Below are 21,239 nucleotides of genomic sequence, written 5' to 3'. Positions count from 1 at the left end.
TTTTTTAATTTTCACTTTTTTATTTTTTATTACTTTATTAATATTATTTCTAATAAATTATTAATTTATAATATAAAAAAATTTGTTGTTCTGGTAATCACAAAAATGCTCTTTTGTTATCTTAGTCTAAATTAATAATTTAGGAGCAAAAAATATCTTTTGTTGGTTTTGTCCAAGTCACTTTTCACTTTCCAACTCATTTTTTACTTTTCACTTTTTCACTTTTCTATTTTCACTTTTTATTACTTTATAAATATTATTTCTAATAAATTATTAATAAAACTTTTATTCTGAAAATCACAAAAATACCCATTTTTCTTATAAAAAAAAAGTTAATATCTATTTTCATCCCTGCCATATGTGGTTGGTTCGAAAAATCTCCCTGCAAAAAAAAAGTTGTAAGAATTCCCCTAACATTTGAAGATTAACTCGTTTTAAACCTTGTAAAAAATTTATTATTGAAACCAACCTTGCCACTTGAAGGACTCTATCATTTTGAACCCTGTAAATTATTTTTTTAGTAAAACCAACCTTGTCCGTCATATTCTAGAGGGTTTAAAATGACATAATCTACAAGATTGTAGGGTTCAAAATGACCGAATATTCAAATAGCAAGGTTGGTTTTAGAAACAAATATTTTACAAGGTTTAAAACGAGAGAATCTTCAAATATTAGGGGAATTCTTGCAACTTTTTTTTTGACAGGGGGATTTTTCTAACCAACCCTATATGGCACTGGTGAAAATAGGTATTAACCCTAAAAATAAAAAAAAAACCTTTTTGCTATCTTAGTCTAAATTAATAATTTAGGGGCAAAAAATATCTTTTGTTGATTTTTTCCAACTCACTTTTCACTTTCCAACTCACTTTTTACTTTTTACTTTTTCACTTTTCACTTTTTATTACTTTATTAATATTATTTCTAATAAATTGTTAATCAAAATATTTCAATAAATTATTTTTTAATAAAAATATTATTATGATCATTTTAAATAATTGTTAAATTACATTTAAAATAGTATTTAATTTTTAAAATTAACTTTAGTAATTTAATATTAATAACAAAGAAATATAATTTGAAATAATTTTTATTTTAAGATACAATATTTTTTTTTAAAAATAATAATAATTTTTATTTAAAAAATTATTTCTATTAAAATGAATTTAAAAATATACTTGAAAAGGTATGTTATTGAATAAAATACAAAAATGTGTGTCACTTATAATTAACTTTAATTTATATGATTCAAAATATTATTATAGTAATATATGTCATTATTGAAATTTATACAATTAAAATAATATTTGCACAATTAAATATTAGAAAAATTATTTATTATTGATGTCATTTCACAAATATATATTATCAATGTAAATAAGATATATATATATATATATATATATATATATATATATATATATATATATATATATATATATATGAAAAAAGTATATTACTTATTCAATTGTAACATACTACTATTATTTATAGTCCAATTTTATTCGAAAAAGGTATATAGAAAAAAAACTATTATTGATCAAAATATTTTTATGTAAACGATACCTAAACATAAATAATATTTGTATATGGGAAAAGTCTATTAATGCTCTAAATATTTTTATATATGAAAAATGGTATTTATGATCCAAAAAGTTTTATTCAAAAAAAGTATACGGGAAAAAAACTATTATTGATCTAAATATTTTATATATGATAATTTGCAATTGATTCAGATATTTTTATAACCGATACCTAAACATAAATAATATTTGTATATGGAAAAAATTTATTAATGATCTAAATATTTTTATATATGAACAATGATATTTATGATTCAAAATTTTTTTTATTAAAAAAAGGTATACGGGAAAAAAAATATTATTGATTTAAATATTTTTATATACGAAAATTTACAATTGATTCAGATATTTTTGTAAACGATACATAAACATAAATAATGTTTGTATATGGGAAAAATTTATTAATTATCTAAATATTTTTATATATGAAAAATGGTATTTGCGATCTAAATATATTATGTAAACAAATGTGCGTATCAAACCAGAACTCGTGCGTATGCACGGGTTTGTTACTAGTTTTTAAAATGTTCAAATCGATCATTTAACTATTGAAACAGCGTCACGTTAGTCCTTTCGCCTGGGTTTGTTAGTCAAAGTCTGAAAAAACGTCCAAGTGGCATTGTAATGTGCTGATGTGGATTTAACCAGGGTTTTAAAAAATAGTCCACGACCGCGAAAACAGTCGCGACAAAACGGTTTCTACAAGTGCCGATACCGATACAATATTACCGTTTTATATTAAAGAACAAATTATGGTTAGTTCACACCGCGACGACCACAATCACACATGTACAAACCGAAATCGCAAAAACCTTTACACGACCGCGACCGTTACCGTTTTTTAAAATCCTGGATTTAACACGAATAAAGTAACATCATTCATTGTACATCTCATGAAAAATATGAACATAACACCAAAACTCCAAAACTAAACTAAAAAATGTGCACATCTCATGAAAAATCTGCACATAACATAGTTCGTTTTCAATATTAGGTGTTTTTGGATATTGTTTGTTATTTTTTTCATTAGATATGCTGCACCCCGATCTTTTTCAGAAATATATTATGTCTCTGGATGCCAAATGTGTTGTTTTAAAGGAGCTACGTAGGTGTTGGCAATCAATTTAAAAATGAATAAGAGTTTAAATTTTTTGATCACATGCTTCAATGGATTCGTACAAAAGCATCCAAACTGGGGTTTGTTGTTGTAATCAAAAGGTTTAATAATGGTTTGGATAGAAGAGGTACATTTGTAACATTGACATGCGAAAGAAGTGGGAAATATAAACATCCTCTTTGTAATTTATGGCGAGATGACAGTGGTACAAGAAAATGTGAGTGTCTCTTCAAGTTTCGTGGTTATCGGTTGACAAATGATAAATGGAGATTTAATGCAAAATGTGGTTTCACTACTAGAAATTTAGCTTTTAGTGACTGAATTAGATACTGAAAAGGTTTAAAATCGGTCACTAAAATGTTTTGCGACCGCTTTAGCGACCATTACTTTTCAGTTGAAAAGGTGCTAGCTAAGCTTTTACGATGAATTTATTGACCGAAATTTAGCAACCGAATTGGTGACTAAATTTAGTGATCGATTTTAGTGTTCTTTTTCCTAAAATAAAATTAAAAGTTGTGATACATAGGAATCAAACTCGTAACTTCCGCGTATTTTAATAAAATCTTGTCACTACACCACTTAATATCTCTTGTTATATTTTATATTTAAATATATATACATATATATTTATATAAATATATTATTTGTTAAAATAATAAAAAAGATTAGACTTTTATATATATATATATATATATATATATATATATATATATATATATATATATAAGTTAAATTGTATATAAAAATAGTTTTTGGTTACCAAATGCGGTCACAAAGTTTTCGTCTCTAAATCAGTGGCTGATTTATTTTAGTGACCTCTTAAAATTGGCTCATGAAGGTGTGTGAGAAATTTCGATGGAAAAGGCATTTCCTACTTCTTAAGGAGAAGATGAATTCTCTTTAATAAATTCTTCTACAAAATAGTTATATGTTGGTGTTGTTATACATTTCAGGAAGATATGTGAGAAATATCCGGATTTATTGAAATATGTTGAAAGTGCAATATTTAAGGTCCATAATTATCTACAACTAATATAAATATGGGGCACTTGTCTCATTGTTTCATACCAAAATAAAAATCAGAATGAACAACATTTGACATGTTGCAAATATATACTTTAACGGTGCAAAACCCTCAATTGAATTTAAGATCAATGAGTACCCCCTCTTGAAGATTTGAAATACATACTGCATAATCTCCTACCATACGGGGAAAATAAAAAAAAAATTGAAGATCGAGTATCGTTCGCCATTTATTGACAACGAAGGGAAGATTGAGTTCAACAACTTTGAGTCGAAGACGGGTGCAAATTAAGGGCTATGTGGAATAATTCTTTCTATTTAGAAACAAAAGTTCCGATCAATATGGATGCGACGATTTCGAGATCGGTCGAAGATATTATGAAGATGTTGCAACGTCCACTTGGATGTTGAAATGTAATGTTTGATATATGCTAACATCACCTATGTAATGTAATTCTATGTTAATAATGAAGTTTTTATTTTTTCAACCTACACCTTTCTTGTTTTACTGCTTCTAGTATAATACGAAAATGCAACTCTGTATTGTTTATGGAGATGCATTTTTAGATGCAACATAACTACAAACATGGGGCATGTTTCAGATTCAGCTTGGATTGCATGTTTTTGGGTGCGCCTGTAGATGAATCTCCAAAAACTATGAGCATTATTGTATTTTCACGTGGTGTGCCAGTAATGTATAAGGTGCATTAAGAAATTCCCATTATGAATATAAGATTAAGGGCTTGTTAGAATGAGTTAAAAAAATTTGTTTTTAAAATTTATTTTATAAATTAATTTACATTTTTTTAAAAGAAAAATAAAAGAAATCATGTTTAATAGTCTTATTTTTAAATATTATCTTCAAGTTGCATTAACGAAAAGTGTATCATTCTTTCTTGTTTTTTCACTCTTCATAATTTTCAAATATAAAAACTAAATACCAAAATATCTAAAACTTATTTTAGTATTTTAGTTTTTAAAACTCTTAAATAGAAAATAGTTTAAAAAAAAATTAGGCTACCAAACAAGATTTGTTATTTTCAATTTTTAAAAACAAAAAAAAAACAGTATTACAAAATCAAATCAAATAGGTCCTATGTTTTCGCTAAACAGTCAAAATGTTCATCTAATGTAATTTTTTTTATAGAATAAGGCCTCATATATTGAGAAACAAAAAATTACAAAATAGATGGGACAAACCCATCAGAAGGAAGAAAATATAAAGAAAGAATACCTAGCCTATTTTGTACAAAATCATTCCTAATTCTTAGAGGAATGGACTAAAAAATAGTTCGATAACTCAAAGAGAGTCCTAAGTTAGCAAAAAAGGTTTGAACAAGAGTTCTTTTCTCTATAAATGTGAGAAATATAAAAGTGTGTATTTGCAAAAAATGTTGTACATGTCTTCCACCTATTTCTTACTTACCAAGGCACCAAAGAAGACTTGTTTCGATCCCAAGTTTAGCCCAGTTTTTATCCATATAATTTTCCATGGCTCTTAACAATGAATAAAATTCCCCAAGTGTTGAAGAAGAACAATTGACTCGTTCAAACAAAAGCCAAGATGAAATACCCTTCTCTATCTTGAAAAAATCCACCATATCCCGCATGAGAGAGATCATGATTATAGGTTCCATCAAAATTACATTTGATCCAATCAAAAATAGGTGTATGTTAAAGCACTTCTATTATTTGAGGAGCTTTAGAAGGTTTTATAGAGATATTGAAAACTTTCATGATTTGAAAATCATCCATTGAGGAAGAAGAATTGTTGGGAGAATTTTTTCCTATTAATAACACCTGAGCCTTGATCTTGAAGATGGAATACTGAATATTTGGAGTGTGGTTCTTGGACCTAGCCAAGTTGCAGGCTTCCCACATATTGCTAATGATGAAAGTGATGACAAATTTCAAAACCTAGCCTAGTTGTGATTCTTGAGAGTAGTGTATTCAGTTTTGATGTCAAACCTAAGAATGGAGAAATTATGATGTCTGATTGTTCCATAAGGTTTAATAACTCCGACTTTTAGAATGATGGCCATATATTCTTTATTATTTAACATATTCCAACCTAGTTGAGGTTTTCTGCCTCATTAATTTGAAGAAGGGATCTCCGACCTAAACCACCTTTAGGCTGAGGTCTGCACATTTTCTTCCAAACAACCACGACCAACTTTCTCTTGTTCACACATATATTCCAAATGATGCTCCTAGAAGCTATTTCGATATCTTTAACTAATGAAACATGACAAAAATATATAACTATTATACGAGTGAACACACTTTAGATTATGGACTTGACTAACATAACTCTACCAACTATTGAAAGAATTGAACCTTTCCAAGCAACCATCTTGGAAATGACATTGTCTATAATATGATGCATATATGAAGACTTTACCTTCCATTAAATATTAAAACACTTAGATAGTTGAAAGACATGCCCCTATTTGAGAAGTTTGTCATCTACTGAATGTGGAAAAGCCTTTCATAAAGAATGAAACCAGAGAAAATGGATAATTTGGTTATCTTACCACTTGGCCTAAGGCATGAAAGTACCCGTTAAACAAATTAATGAGGGCCTAAATGTTAAAAATTTTGCCCTTGTAGAAAATGAGAATGTCGTCTGCATAAAGAACATGGGAAGGAAAATAGGTGTCTTTGCTACTTTTAATGAGCTTCAAGGAATCTTCAATAGCAAGCTTTGCAATGCTCCTACTAAAAACTTCTTCTGCAAGATAAAACGAAAGAGGAGATAACAAAATTCCTTGTCTAATTCCCTTGGTGCGGTTGAAAAAGCCATATTGAGTATCATTGATAGCAAGTGAAAAATTGGCAGAAAAATTAGTTAAATCCAAATTTGTGTACCGTAGTAATTTTTTTTAAAGATATTCTCTTTAAAATTTTAATTATATTAGTTAATTTTTTAGTTCTATGATTTATTAAAAAGATGTTTATGTTTAAAAATAATTGTAACATAATTTTCAAGAGACCTAGACAATGATTTAACCATCTTCACATTTAACTAACTCCTAGGCTATGTTTGAATTAATGAAATATAAAAAAATGAAGCGGAATGAAATGAAATAAAGCTTATGTTCTATTGTTTGGATTGATTAAAAATGATGAAATAAAGTGGAATTTGATGAAATACATTTCATTCCATTCCATCACCTTCTATTATTTTTTGTATCCTCCGATTTGGACGACATTATAAAATTGTTATATTCCATTATGAAGTATCCAAACAATAAAATTACATTTTTATTCTATTATGTTCCGTTCCACTCCTTTCTGTTCCACTTGTTCCACTCCTTTCTATTTAACTTCGCTCTCGTTTGCTTTACGATATCCAAACATAAAAAACAAACATGTTATGTTTCTTTGGACCATAAACCAAATTTATAAAATATAATCTATTGAGATGAGATTTGGATATCTTGTCAATAAAAATACACTTGTAAAGAGATGTGAGTACAGAGAATTAAAGAAAAACTTATGTTAAAATATTAAATATACATAATCAATTTTTTGATATTTTAATCTGTATTAAAATATTTGAAATATAAAAATACATGTATGTAATTTTTTAAGATTATTTTATTATTTATAATGTTATTTGATGTGGGAAAAAATAAATATTTTTATTTAAAAAAAAATTATTATATAGATGGTGGTGGAATGAAAATATCTGACTCTGACCCGAACTTATATGAATTTTAAATCTTCACTCTGTTGAGAATCAAAACGGGTAACAGAAATTGCTTTGAAATTTAGGTTTAGACATGAACAGATAAAATATCTATCCGTTCAGATAGGTGTTATTCCTACATATATTATACTATATGATAAAATATTTACAATTTATTTTTGTTTTTATTAAAAAATCAAAATTTAAAATATATTAAACTTAATTTACAAACAAAATAATAGTGAAAAAATCGATGCTTTTAGTCTCAATTTTAAGAGAAATACTTGCATGAATACGAACCTAAATATATAATTTTAGGAATAACCAATAAAAAGTAAGAAAATTGAAAATTATTTAAAATTTAATTTCGTTTTTAATTGTCATAATGAAGTGGTTGGTTTAATGGAGGATAGAGACAATTTTATTTTAATTTTTTAATTAATGAAACAATATGATTGGTTGCGTGTAAATCCATGTGTTATGATTGCGTTCATATAAGTATTTTTTCAATTTGAAAACCTCAAATTTCTTGGTATCTGCCATTTCAGAGAAGTACTATTAGTCAAATATTTTGAATAGTCTACTAGTATAATTGACTAACATCGTAAAATATCTTATAAATTAAATAAAATTTAATATTGATAATCACAAAAATTATTTAAAATTTTCAAAAAAATATTTATTTCCCATATAAACAAACATGAAAACATTAATACTACAAAAAAACATAACTAAAAAATTAATTAGGAACAAAATTTCAAATTTTAAATGCATTTAATTTTGGTCATAATAATGTCATGTTAGACTAATTAATGTACATCGATTCTAGACATAAATTTGTCGCGATTATGTACAAAGACGAGATTACTGTTCCAATACATACACAACAGTCACGAGTTATATACGCGACAACGTTGTTTCTTTCTGTCACCATCTCTTCGAGGTTATCTCATAAATCTTCTTCACACTTTTCTTCCTAAAAGGTTTCTCAGAGAAAAAATGGCAGAGAATGGATGCTGCAAATCAGGGCCAGGCTATGCTACCCCTCTTGATGCCATTAAGGGTCCAAGAGAAACTCTTATTTATGTTACTGCTATTTACACAGGTAACGAATTATAGTTGATTAATTGGTTTTTTTTTTCCTTTATGATTTGCATGCATCTTTGTTCTGTGTTATTGATTGAGTTTTGGAAATTTTCGTAAAAGAAAGTTTAATTCTCTGTAGCCCGATACCTCTGAAAAAAAATGTGTCCTTGTCAGACACCTGTATGTGTTGTGTGTTCGGGGTTTCTGGTTTCATTTACAAATTATAATTGATTAATTGATTTTTTTTTTTTGTATATGCTTTGCATGCATCTTTGTTTTGTCTTATTGTTTGATTGAGTTTTGATAATTTTCGTAAAAGAAGGTTTAATTCTACATAGTCTGAGCATGTTCGTGTCAGACACTTGATACCTGGCTGTGTTGTGTTCAGGGTGTCTGTGCTTCGTTTAATTTGATGAATTTGAATTTTGAATACAGGGACGGGAATTGAGAAGCCGGATTATTTGGCTACGGTTGATGTGGATCCAAACTCTCCAACTTTTTCGAAAGTGATTCACAGACTACCTGTTCCTAATGTTGGTGATGAATTGCATCATACTGGTTGGAATTCTTGCAGTTCTTGCCATGGTGACCCGTCTGTTCAGAGAAGATTTCTCATCGTACCTGGACTTACGTAAGGCTCTCTACCTGCTTTCTCTCATGTAGTTAGGTTCTATCACTTGTATTTTTAAAGCTATTCCAGATTTATATGTCCCCGTCATTAACACTCGCGCTTCTGATAACTAGAAATATTCTATCAGAAGCGTTGGTGTTAGAACATAACTACATGTATGTGTTTTTTATTTTAACTATCTTGTGATGTAAACTAAAATGAACTTTTTGCTATTTCAGATCAGGTCGTATACATGTGGTTGACACAAAAACAGATCCAAGGGCTCCATCTTTGTACAAAGTTGTGGAGCCTGCAGATATCGCGGAGAAGACTGGATTAGCTTATCCACATACATCTCATTGTCTGGCTTCTGGTGAAATTATGATCTCGTGTATCGGAGATAAAGAAGGAAATGCTGATGGAAATGGTTTTCTTCTTCTTGATTCAGAGTTTAATGTGAAGGGGAGGTAAGATTAAAAGAATGCTTATTGACGTGCTGAAAATACTCACGGGATTGGGCATTATATGATGTTGCATCTTACGCAATAGCTCTAGTTAGCATTTCTTTGTTTTTTAATTAGATTGTCTTGTATCCTGAAGGTGGGAGAAACCAGGTCACAGTCCATTGTTTGGATATGACTTTTGGTACCAACCGCGATTCAATACTATGATTAGCACATCATGGGGTGCTCCTAAGGCCTTCAGACAAGGCTTTAACTTGCAGCATGTTGCTGATGGACTCTATGGGAGGCATCTTCATATATACAACTGGCCCGGGGGCGAACTGAGACAAACACTGGACCTTGGTGAAAAAGGGCTTTTACCTTTGGAGGTAGATATCTTGTTTAAAATACTCTGCGAGATGTTTCAAATGCATTTTCTTTTCTTTTGTCTCTTAAAATTTGAACCGTTTTGGATAGCTAAACTAACTCAATCCTGTACATCCACTGTCTACAGTTCAATCGTATGAGCCGTTTGTTTTCTGTTTCGTTCTGATTATGAATGCAGATTAGGTTCCTTCATGATCCCGCTAAAGATACAGGTTTTGTTGGGAGTGCATTGTCAAGTAACATGATACGATTTTTCAAGAAAGAAGATGACTCATGGGGCCATGAGGTATATTGAAAAGATTTTAATATCTACTCTCTTTTAAAACACAAAATGGATCATGAAAGCTATCAATAATACTTACAGACTAAGCTTTTTACTTGCAGATTGTGATACAAGTGGAACCATTGAAAGTGCAAAACTGGTTTCTTCCTGAAATGCCGGGGCTTATAACTGATTTTCTGATTTCTCTTGATGACCGGTTTCTGTACTTCGTAAACTGGCTTCATGGCGATATAAGACAGTATAACATTGAGGACGTCAAAAATCCTAAACTAACCGGTCAATTATGGGTTGGTGGCCTTTTCCAGAAAGGAAGCCCTGTCGTTGCTGTTAAGGACGACGGTGAAACTTGGCAAGTTGATGTTCCAGAGATTCAGGTATTTTAAACTTGGTACTCCTGTGCTGTCTTTGTGAAATAGTATCTGATTCATCCAGTGTCCAACACGTGTCAGTGTCTGATGTATATAATATTGATGTTTCAGGGGAATAAGCTAAGAGGGGGTCCTCAGATGATTCAATTGAGTTTAGATGGGAAGAGGCTGTATGTTACCAACTCACTATTCAGTGCTTGGGATAAACAGTTTTATCCAAAGCTTATAGAGCAAGGAGCTCATATTTTACAGGTTGATGTTGATACTGAGAATGGTGGTTTGAAAATCAACCCGAACTTCTTTGTGGACTTTGGAGCTGAGCCTGATGGTCCTGCCCTTGCTCATGAGATGAGATATCCTGGTGGTGACTGCACTTCAGATATATGGATTTAAATAAGCATTAGTTATCATTGTTAAATCCATAGGCATTACTTATCATATCATCTTTTCATTGTATGAGTGAATGAAATGTATCTTTGATGCAGTTGAAGTTTGAAATAAACAGCACTAGAATAATAATGTACTTGTTCTTCTTCAATGATTTGTAATAGATTGGAATTCTAGATACTAGTCTATGAAGCACTGTTACATGTATCAGAAATACAAGTTAATAAATGTAATGCTTTTAAAGGCCAAATAAGCCTTTGGTCTTAGCATAGGCGAAAGGCCATGTTTGGTATGCTGCCAATGTCATTTTTATAGCTTCTTTCCTCTATTTTTGATAAAAAAAATAGCTTTAATTCAAATGCGAAAAAATTTTGTTTTTCTAAATTATATTGATAAGTTTAGAGAGATTGATTTTCTAAGAAAATTGCGGAAATTAAAGTAGCTCTTTTACTTACATTTGAATTGAATCCGGTTCATTCAATTTTCGTCTAGTTTGTGGTGTATCGAATTTGGATCTTCTTCTGTTTGTTGTCTCGAGCTCAGCAGTCTGCTTCAATCCAGACCTTTAACTTAATCTACAATAGTCAGGTCATCACAATATTTCCAAGGCATAGAAAAAAAAGGATGGACATTTCATGGTTTTGATTTCCAATGCATAGAAAAAGGAGGATGGACATTTCGTGGTCTTTGAATTTCTTCTTTTATTCTAGAAACTATACATTTAATTTAGAAAATTTGAAATGAAATTTACAAAGTTAATAATTAATTATCCAATATCTCGCTTGAATTTTATAAGATGGATTTTTTAAGTGTTTCACCATCTCAGTAGAAGTAATTCAAGAGTGATAATGACAAAGATGGTTCTTACAAAATTATTTAGAGAAAAAGAGAGTTTTGTTTTTATCACAATTTAGTAATTGAGAGATATTGAATTCCTTTTGACTTTGAGTTGAGGGAGATGGAAAGATATCCACTAGTATCAAGAGATTTTTGTAATTCTATTTTTTTACAACAGACGGGGTTTTATCATTTTACATTAAGAGTGTGTTTGGATGAAATATTTTAATGAGGGAAAGTAATTTTTGTTAAGGAATTAAAAATGACTTGACTAAATTTCATTGTTTGGATGAAAAATATAGAGCATTGTTAAAATGATATAAATATTGCAGATTTCGTTTTTAGTCCCTCTAAATATTTTCTTTAAAGAATGATCTTTAAAAAAATTTCCATGCATAGAATTGGTCTCTAACGTTAAATGGGAATAACGAATGGTGACATGACAGTCTACGTGTATATTTAAATTCATTTTATTTTATTTTATTGTGATTAAAATATATTATTTGAGATATTTCATGTTGTATAGCCAAAGAAAATCTTATTAATAATTGACTTAACACATTTCGATTTTAATCTAGCTTTCGTCTTCTTTATCTTTGTCGTCTCCCTTCATGATATTGCCAAAGGAAATTTGATCCATCTCCTTATCTGTTTCGTCTCGTCTCTTATATTTAATGGGTTATTTGAAGTTAAGCTCATCGAAAGGCATTTTTTTCATCTTCATGTGTAAACTCTGACTTGAACACGCTCTCATCTTGATTTTCAGATTTATCTCCAATGTCTTCATCCCATATGAACAAATCACATGTATCATCCTCTTCTAAAATGAATATCTCCAAAATAGTCTCCATTTATTTGGTCCATTCTAGCATTGGTGTGAGAGTACAAAGAAGAAGAACAAAAATTTGAAGACTAAACTCAATGCAGAGGAAATTTTTGGAAAAATGAAAATATTGTGTTTTGTAATTTTCTTGATGTTTAATGTCTATTTTGTTTTGAAATGTAGTTGTTGATGAAATGTACCAGTAATGTTATTCAGTAATGTTTTGTGTGATAATGTGTCAGTTATGTGTCTTTAGTTAAATTATCTTTGATTAATGTATCTCTAGTTAGTGTGTTAATGTATTAGTAATGTATCATTGGTTAATGAATCTTTGGCATAATTGTTACAATTTTCATACCATATATTTCAACATAGCTAGATAGATGTTCCAAATAACATATTTCATACAAGAATTTCTAGAAAAAACATAAGTTTGATGTTCCTCACAAAAGAGTACATACATTTGATATTACATTAAGATTCTTGTCCAAAACAAAAGAGTACATAATGAACTTGTCCAAAACAAAAAAGTGCTTAATGAACTTGTCCAAAACAAAAGAGTACATAATGAACTTATCCATAACAAAAGAGTACATAATGAACTAAAAACCACGTGTTTTATAGCATAAATTTACTGAGTCAAGCTCTTCTCGATGTCATTCCAAGACTTCTTCTCCTTGGCACTGCCAACATTTATATCTTCTTCAGAAATCGCAAGTGGATCCTCAACATGCTTCCTTGGTCACACAACGTCATGCGTTTTCAACGTCCTAAGTCGATCGCTCTTCCTTTTTGGAATTTCAATATGCTTTTTCTTTGATGGTATCAAACCTTTCACTTGTTATGAAAGCATAATGTTACTAAATTAATTAACATAAAACAACAAACACTATCAGTTGGTATAAATTGGTAACTTATAGGATCATTCATAGTTGGCTTGTAAATGGATGCTTGGGCATTGGAGAGGCAGTAGACTTAGGCACTTTTGATTTTGGACCAAAGAACGTTCTGAGAGTAGACTTATGCACCTTAGGTTTTTTACCAATGAATATTATGACAGTTGGCATTGGCTTGACAGTTGGCATTGGATTAACAACATTAGGTTGTTGTACACTAATTGGGTTGACACTAGCAGACTAGTATCAACATTGAGTGGTTCAATTCCATTATATCTCCATCATTCAGCAGTGTTGCCAAGACATCAGGCTCTATCCCAAAATACCTTCTTATAGCCTCATCAAAACATACAAAAACTCGTGTTACAGGTTGATTAGTAGTTGTTGCAAAAGTCATAGAAACTTGAGCAAAAGCCTCATCAAGTTGAACATAAGCCTCATCAGGTTGAGCATGTGTCTTTGTATTTTTACTTGGGTTTCCCTTCTTGGATACACCTTTGGGCATGCCCCATAACATACACAATTTGAGAGAAGAATACTTACACAATTTGATAGTAAAAAACAAAACAAAAGAAATTAACGAAATCTGCAAAAATTTTAAGGGACAATTCTTTGAAGAAAATATTTAGAAGGATTAAAAACGAAATATGCAATATTTATAAGAACCAAAAACATATTTAACTAAAATATTTATAACAGTGAAACTGTAGTTAGATATAGTCTCTATTTATTTTTTTCATGGTTAAACTACAACTAATTTACTAGAGGGTTAAAAAAAACTTGAGACTACTATTTATAATACTTTGTGTTATCAATTTATGATATTTTGATAAGTTTTTCAATACCTATATATACATATATATTTATATTTATCATTAAAAAGTTAGAGAAAAAGGGATATGCACTGACAGTGTAAAATATTTTTACACTGTCAACCAATCACAACCATGCATCCAATTAAAACATTATTTTAATTTTAAAAAATTAATATGACAGTGCACTACCTTCAAACTCAAAAAGTTATTATGAGATATCCAAATTGAATAAACTAATTTAGGTATCTTATAAACTAATTTATGTGCGATATGGATATGGAGGGGATGCATATTTGGTTAATGCTTAATGAACACGATTTGTTTTGTCTTTTACTCTAGTTATGCTCTTTGCTATTTTGGAGATTTTCGATTTACGTCATCATAAATTTTTAATTTTAATTCTTTTAAAAAATATTTTTTCCTAGCACAAAACAATCCAATTATAAATAGAGTAATCGGAATACAAATTAAGACCAACATATAGGTAGAGTTATTTTGAATTCTACCATTAATTTCATCTAGCAATCATCTAGGGTACTATCAGATCACCATAACTTACCAAACATTATTTGGTTCTGCTCATTATAGCTTTAAAAAGAGTGATTATTTTTAGTATGTGGGAAATGATCATTTGTTTTGCCTTGGTTTAGGTGTTCCTTAAGGGTTGTTGGTTCAATTGGCCTTGCTAGCCAAATTTTCTTCTCTTTTATAATTAATAATATAAAAAAAATTGTTGTTCTAAAAATTACAAAAATACATTTTTAGTATTTTAGTCTAAATTATAAATTTGAGGATAAAAAATGTCTTTTGTTTTTAAAACCCACCTTTCACTTTCCAACTCACTTTTCACTTTCCACTTTTTCACTTTTCACTTTTTCAACTCACTTTTCACCTTTCACTTTTTATTACATTATTATTATTATTATTTCTAATAAATTATTAATCAAAATACTCCAATAAATAATTTTTTAATAAAAAAATTATTATGATAATTTTAAATGATTGTTAATTTACATTTAAAATAGTATTTAATTTTTAAAAATTAACTTTAGCAATTGAATATTAATAACAAAGAAATATAATTTGAAATAATTTTTATTTTAAGATACAATATTTTTAGATTAAAAAAATATTTCAATTAAAATGAATTTAAAAATATATTTAAAAAGATGTGTTATTGGATAAAATACAAAAATGTGTGTCACTTACCATTAACTTTAATTGCACAAATAAATATTAGAAAAATTATTATTTGTTATTGATGTCATTTCACAAATATATGTTATATATATATATATATATATATATATATATATATATATATATATATATATATATATATATATATATATATATATATATATATATATATATATATATATATATATATATATATATATATATATATATATATACACGAAAAAAAGTGTACTACTTATTTCAATTGTAACATACTACTATTATTTATAGTCAAATTCTTTTAGTATCAAATCCTATTGAATGCAATCATTTTGTTAATAATTTTTTGGATGATAATTATATTTGGCAAAGGAAAAATAAATGCAATAAAATTTTAATAAATTTATTTTCTTCTAATATGAAAATTATATAAAATAGAACAATCAAACTATTAATTCAAATATTTAAATATAAAAATTAATCAACTATTAAAATATTGAATATTAACGGTAACGTGAAATTACCGATCAAAATATTGAATATTAACGGGAACATGAAGTTACTGATCACAATATTGAATATTAACGGGAACTTGAAATTACTATTTAAAATAGTGAATATTAACGGGAACATGAAGTTACTGATCACAATATTGAATATTATGGGAACATGAAGTTACTGATCACAATATTGAAAATTAACGGGAACCTGAAGTTACTGATTAAAATAGTAAATATTAATGGGAACATGGAGTTACTGATCACAATATTGAATATTAACGGGAACTTGAAGTTACTGATAAATTAAAATATTGAATATTAATGTGAACATGCAATTACTATCAAAATAATGAATATTAACGAGAACATAAAATTACTGATCACAATATTGAATATTAATGGGAACCTGAAGTTACTGACTAAAATATTGAATATTAACGGGAACTTAAAATTAGTGATCAAAATACTGAATATTAATGGGAACATGAAGTTAGTGATCACAATATTGAATATTAACGAGAACCTAAAGTTACTGATTAAAATATTGAATATTCACGGGAACATGAAGTTATTGATTAAAATATTTAATATTAACATGAACATGTAGTTACTAATCAAAATATTGAATATTAACGGGAACATGAAGTTACTGATCTAAATATTTTGAAATTAACGACGGGAACATGAAATTACTGATCAAAATATTCATTATTAGCGGGAACATGAAGTTATAAAGGTTGTTTAGACACAATTTAATTTTGGTGCTTTCAATTTTGTTCATAAATTTTTTAGACGTAATTTAATGTTAATTATTCTTATTTTTTTCCACAAAATGTTAAGTACTTTTAATATATATATTTTTTCTATTAAAAACATACATCTGAAACAAATGCACGTCCCGTACCAAAACCCGTGCGAACGCACGGGTTTGTTACTATTTTTTAATCCTTAAAGTTCAATTTTATGAAGTCATTCCAAAAACATCATGAGTAGATGAGTAAAATAAATATAAAAGTAAACCATCACTTGACCCTTTAGCAAAAGAAAAGTAGTTTTGACCCCAAAAAAAGTGGTCTTTGCAATTCTTTTTTAGTCAAAAGACAACAAAGGGACGAAATGGTATCTTTGGGGTCATAGAAAATCACCCTTAATCAAAGCCTGTAATAAGGGATTTGCCAATTAGAATCCACATGGTCTTTTATATCCTCCTCTCTCAGCTCTACCTCTGTGACTATATTAAATGCTACCCAAATTTCATATGTTACATTACATGCCATTCACATGCATCCCATACCATACTTCTTCTATTCATCAATATGACCCTCTAAATTCTCAGCATTGTCCATTTTTTGTCGGCAAAATGAACATGCAGCTGAAGTACATAGACAGTAACTTCTACTGTCGGCAAAACAATAATTCTAAACTCTGTAAAAAAAAAACTCACATGATAAATGTAAACCAAAAATCATAAAATTTGTAAAATTTTAACTATGAATGCTTCTGTTCAAGTAAAAACCAGTATATATTATAATTGTAATCTTAAACTAATAGTATTATTGAATGGACATAAAACTATCTAGTTATCAGAAAATGTATACTTATAATGATCTTCATCTGCAAAACCAATACTAGGATCTCTCCCTTTCCTAATCTCTTCCCTTACATTCTCAATTCTTTCAAGTATCCCTTTCAATGCTATATCAAATGCATCTTCAAAATCATCCAATTTACCTCTAGGATCTGCATAAACAATTTTCGGAATAAGCTTAATAACCTCTTCTCTCATTGCAATCACTTCATTCTCAGGAATCCTCAACAACACTTTTCCAATATCAACATTCCATTTTTTCACATCCTTCACTGGTATATAAACAGAATACTCACTTCTGTTTTTCGGAAAATGCCACTTGTATTGCGAATAAGCTGTACCCGGATTAAAAAACACAGGAATACAACCGGCTACAATCGAATCAAAAATCGATCTCCTTGTGTACGAATCACCAGAAGGTTGCAAAGAGAACACAGCATTCTCAAACACTTTCATAACATTAACAGGATCATCACATTTCTCATATCTACAATCAACGAACTTGCACAAACTCGAACCTTGACACTGTTCTATGATTTTCCCTCTGATAGAATCCTCAAGCTCAGGCCTCGGTGCACCTGTGAAAGTAAACAAGAATTGCCTCTTCTGATGCCTGATTTTACTCTGCCATTGATAAACATCATTATCCAACAACGGATGAAACGAAGTCGGATAGGGTATCGCGTAATCATTCTTCCATGAACTACCCTCAACTGCTAACATAGACATATTCATAGATTCAGGTAAAAACCTAAACTTACTACCCCAATAAGCCAAATCATCAGCCTGTCTTCTAAAATCCCAAGAAATTCTACCAGAAACAACAAAATGATCCCTCCCCCACATTCTCTTCCATTCAGGCTTCTCAACAAGCGATCTCAATAATTCAAAACCAGAAGAATCTCTCACAGTAAGATTAGCCACCCATAAAAACCGACTGATATCAAGACCAATATACGACGGAACAAAAACAGCAGAAGCCAAAGCCGAATCATTCGTCAAACATTCATATCTCTTCATCCTATTATGAAAAATAACCTCCAACAGAAACTGGTTTGTTACATACCAAGTGTTTGTCAAAAGAACATCACTAACATTTTCGTTTTTAATCTCAGGACCCAGACCCATGTTGTTCATATAAGGACACATGTTGGGTTTGTCGCTTCCTTTGGTGATAAATTGACAGTTTTGGAGGAGAAACTGGTTGAAACGAGAAGGGATGTTTTGGATGAAAACGTAGCGGCCATGGCAGGAATCTGTGGTGTCGAGTGAGAAAGTGGTGACAGTGTTGGGAGATTGAAAGGTGTTTGAGTAATGGAAACGGAGAAAGAGTGAGAATAAGAGAAAGGAAATGAGAAATGCGAACCAGAGTTGATGATGGTGATTGTTGGAAGTTCGAGAGATGATAGAAGGGTTTTCCATTGATGTTACAGTTCAAAGTGTGGGTTTGAAGTTTGAATCAGAGTTATAGAGAAAACCCTTTTATTTTTCAGAGAAATAACATGTAAAAAGTAAAATTGAGCCTTTTATATAAAAATAAAAAATAAAAGTTAGAGATTAATTACTATGCAGTGTAAAATTTAGAGTAGATATTACAACTATTCATGAATATTATTTTATAAATAATTAAAATAAAATTTAAATTTTAATATATATTTAACGGTCACGATTCGCTCACGGTGTAAAACAGTTTTTATCTTGTCGGTGCATACTAATTAAATTCTAAAAGTTATAAGTTTTTTTCAATGCAATTTCTTTTTTTCTTTTTTCTTTTTACTTTTTTAACATAGATATTAATTTATTTTACTCAATCCATCCCAAAATAGATTTATTTAAATATAAACAATTGTCTTAAAATGATGTTTGATTCAATTTTTAATACTATTCTTTTCAACATTATAATCTGATTAATATTATTTGAATTGTTTTAAATTATTTTTTTAATTTTATATTTATGATAAAAGTAAATATTCATATGAATAAAAATATTAAATTTAATTTCTATATAATATTGTTTTGTAAGAAAATGTATACAATAAGTGTATCATAAACATCTATATGTATTATTTTATACATATTTAAATTATAAATTAAATATTATTTAAGATTATGATAATTAATTGATTGTATAAAATATTTTTATATTAAAAATATATATAAAAAATTATTTTTATATTATAACAATTTTAATCTATAAATTTATGGAAAAGTGAGATATTATTCTTAGAATATTAAAAAATAATGTGAAAATAGTTATTTTTATTTACTAGGTTCATACTTTATCATAAAAGTTGTTACAATTGATCAATTTACAAAAATTAAAAAAGTTATAATTGAAAAAAAAGAATACAAATAATTTTATTAAGTAATGATTGATGCTCATTATTATAAAAAAAAAAGTAAAAAATCTTAATTATTTAAAAGTGGTGCACCTAGTAATTAAAAGTCATAATTGAATAAAATTTATTTTCATTGCATTAAAAATAAATAAATCACAATTATTTTAGAAAAGTTAAGTTTTTGCAAATGTGATAATTATTATACTATAGATGGTGTATATTTTTTTATAGGCTTTCTCGACTTAATATTCATATTTGAAAAGGATATATGATGCCTGATTTGGCCACTTGGCCTGAAAACTTTAACTTTGATAATTATAGCTCAATGATCCTCTGAATTGGCCATCTACCAACATTAAAGCAGTTAGAGGCCTCATTGATAGAAGTTAAAGATCTAAGCCCAAGACCTCTTGTAAGTTGTAACACCCTAAGTTCCTGACAATTATTAATATAAAATTAGAGTATATTTTTCAGTTATATAATAATACACATGCGATTAGGATGCCACATTTTCAAACATATAAAGACCTGTTCAATTATTTAATTAGACACATAACACATATACAGATGAACTAAAAGGTCACACATAGTAGTCAACTTCAACTTTTGTTACACAGCGGGAAAAGAATCGTAAATATTTCTCAACACAATTTGCATCCAACAAAACAATATCAATTATTTAGACAACTAGGGAGTTCCTACGACTCTAAACAAATTACTAAATAAAAGACCAACTAAGCATTCATCCCCCCATGGTGTTACGTATCAGAGCAATGACGCCAAACTTAAAATAAAGACGAAGAGCAACATCTTCCATGCTACTTCGCTAGCGGGCTAATCTTGATTATCTGCACGTTACCCACGTGGAGGTAACATTCAAACAGAAGGGGTGAGATATCTCAACAAATTAAGAGGAATGTATAATATTAAGCATATGATCATGCATAGTCATACATTCCACATCTAACACATCCACACCATTCCAAACAATCATCATAAAATTTACACATTAATCACACAACTTATTTATTAAGCTAACGACATTAATGCAATGCAATGAGATCGACTCACACACTCAATGCATGTGGTACCAACAAGGAATAAGTCCTCTCCAAAATTCCAAATAATGGGCAATAACAAGGCATAAGCCTTTAACAACAGGGCATAAGCCCTCAACATTTTTTGCCAATCTAGGTCAACAACAAGGCATAAGCCTTCAGAAACAGGGCATAAGCCCTCAACATTTTTGCCAATCCAGGCCAACAAGAAGGCATAAGCCTTCAAATA

General features: G+C 28.9%; 2 protein-coding genes across 2 annotated transcripts; one reads left to right on the top strand and one right to left on the bottom strand.

Annotated features, from left to right (window-relative positions):
• Positions 1-8,319: 8,319 nt before the first annotated feature.
• Positions 8,320-11,126, top strand: LOC131640603 (selenium-binding protein 2-like). Its single transcript, XM_058910986.1, has 7 exons — positions 8,320-8,516; positions 8,933-9,128; positions 9,347-9,574; positions 9,708-9,939; positions 10,116-10,223; positions 10,322-10,594; positions 10,700-11,126. The coding sequence occupies exons 1-7, from the start codon at positions 8,411-8,413 to the stop codon at positions 10,979-10,981; spliced, it is 1,425 nt and encodes a 474-aa protein (XP_058766969.1). The 5' UTR covers positions 8,320-8,410; the 3' UTR covers positions 10,982-11,126.
• Positions 11,127-17,505: 6,379 nt separating this feature from the next.
• On the bottom strand, positions 17,506-19,091 carry LOC131640597 (probable xyloglucan galactosyltransferase GT14). The gene has a single exon (XM_058910982.1). The coding sequence runs from the start codon at positions 19,033-19,035 to the stop codon at positions 17,602-17,604; it is 1,434 nt and encodes a 477-aa protein (XP_058766965.1). The 5' UTR covers positions 19,036-19,091; the 3' UTR covers positions 17,506-17,601.
• Between the last annotated feature and the right edge of the window lie 2,148 nt (positions 19,092-21,239).

This window comes from Vicia villosa, unplaced genomic scaffold (genome assembly GCF_029867415.1).
Source record: "Vicia villosa cultivar HV-30 ecotype Madison, WI unplaced genomic scaffold, Vvil1.0 ctg.003222F_1_1, whole genome shotgun sequence".
NCBI lineage: Eukaryota > Viridiplantae > Streptophyta > Magnoliopsida > Fabales > Fabaceae > Vicia > Vicia villosa.
This window is presented reverse-complemented; position numbering and strand designations above follow the sequence as displayed.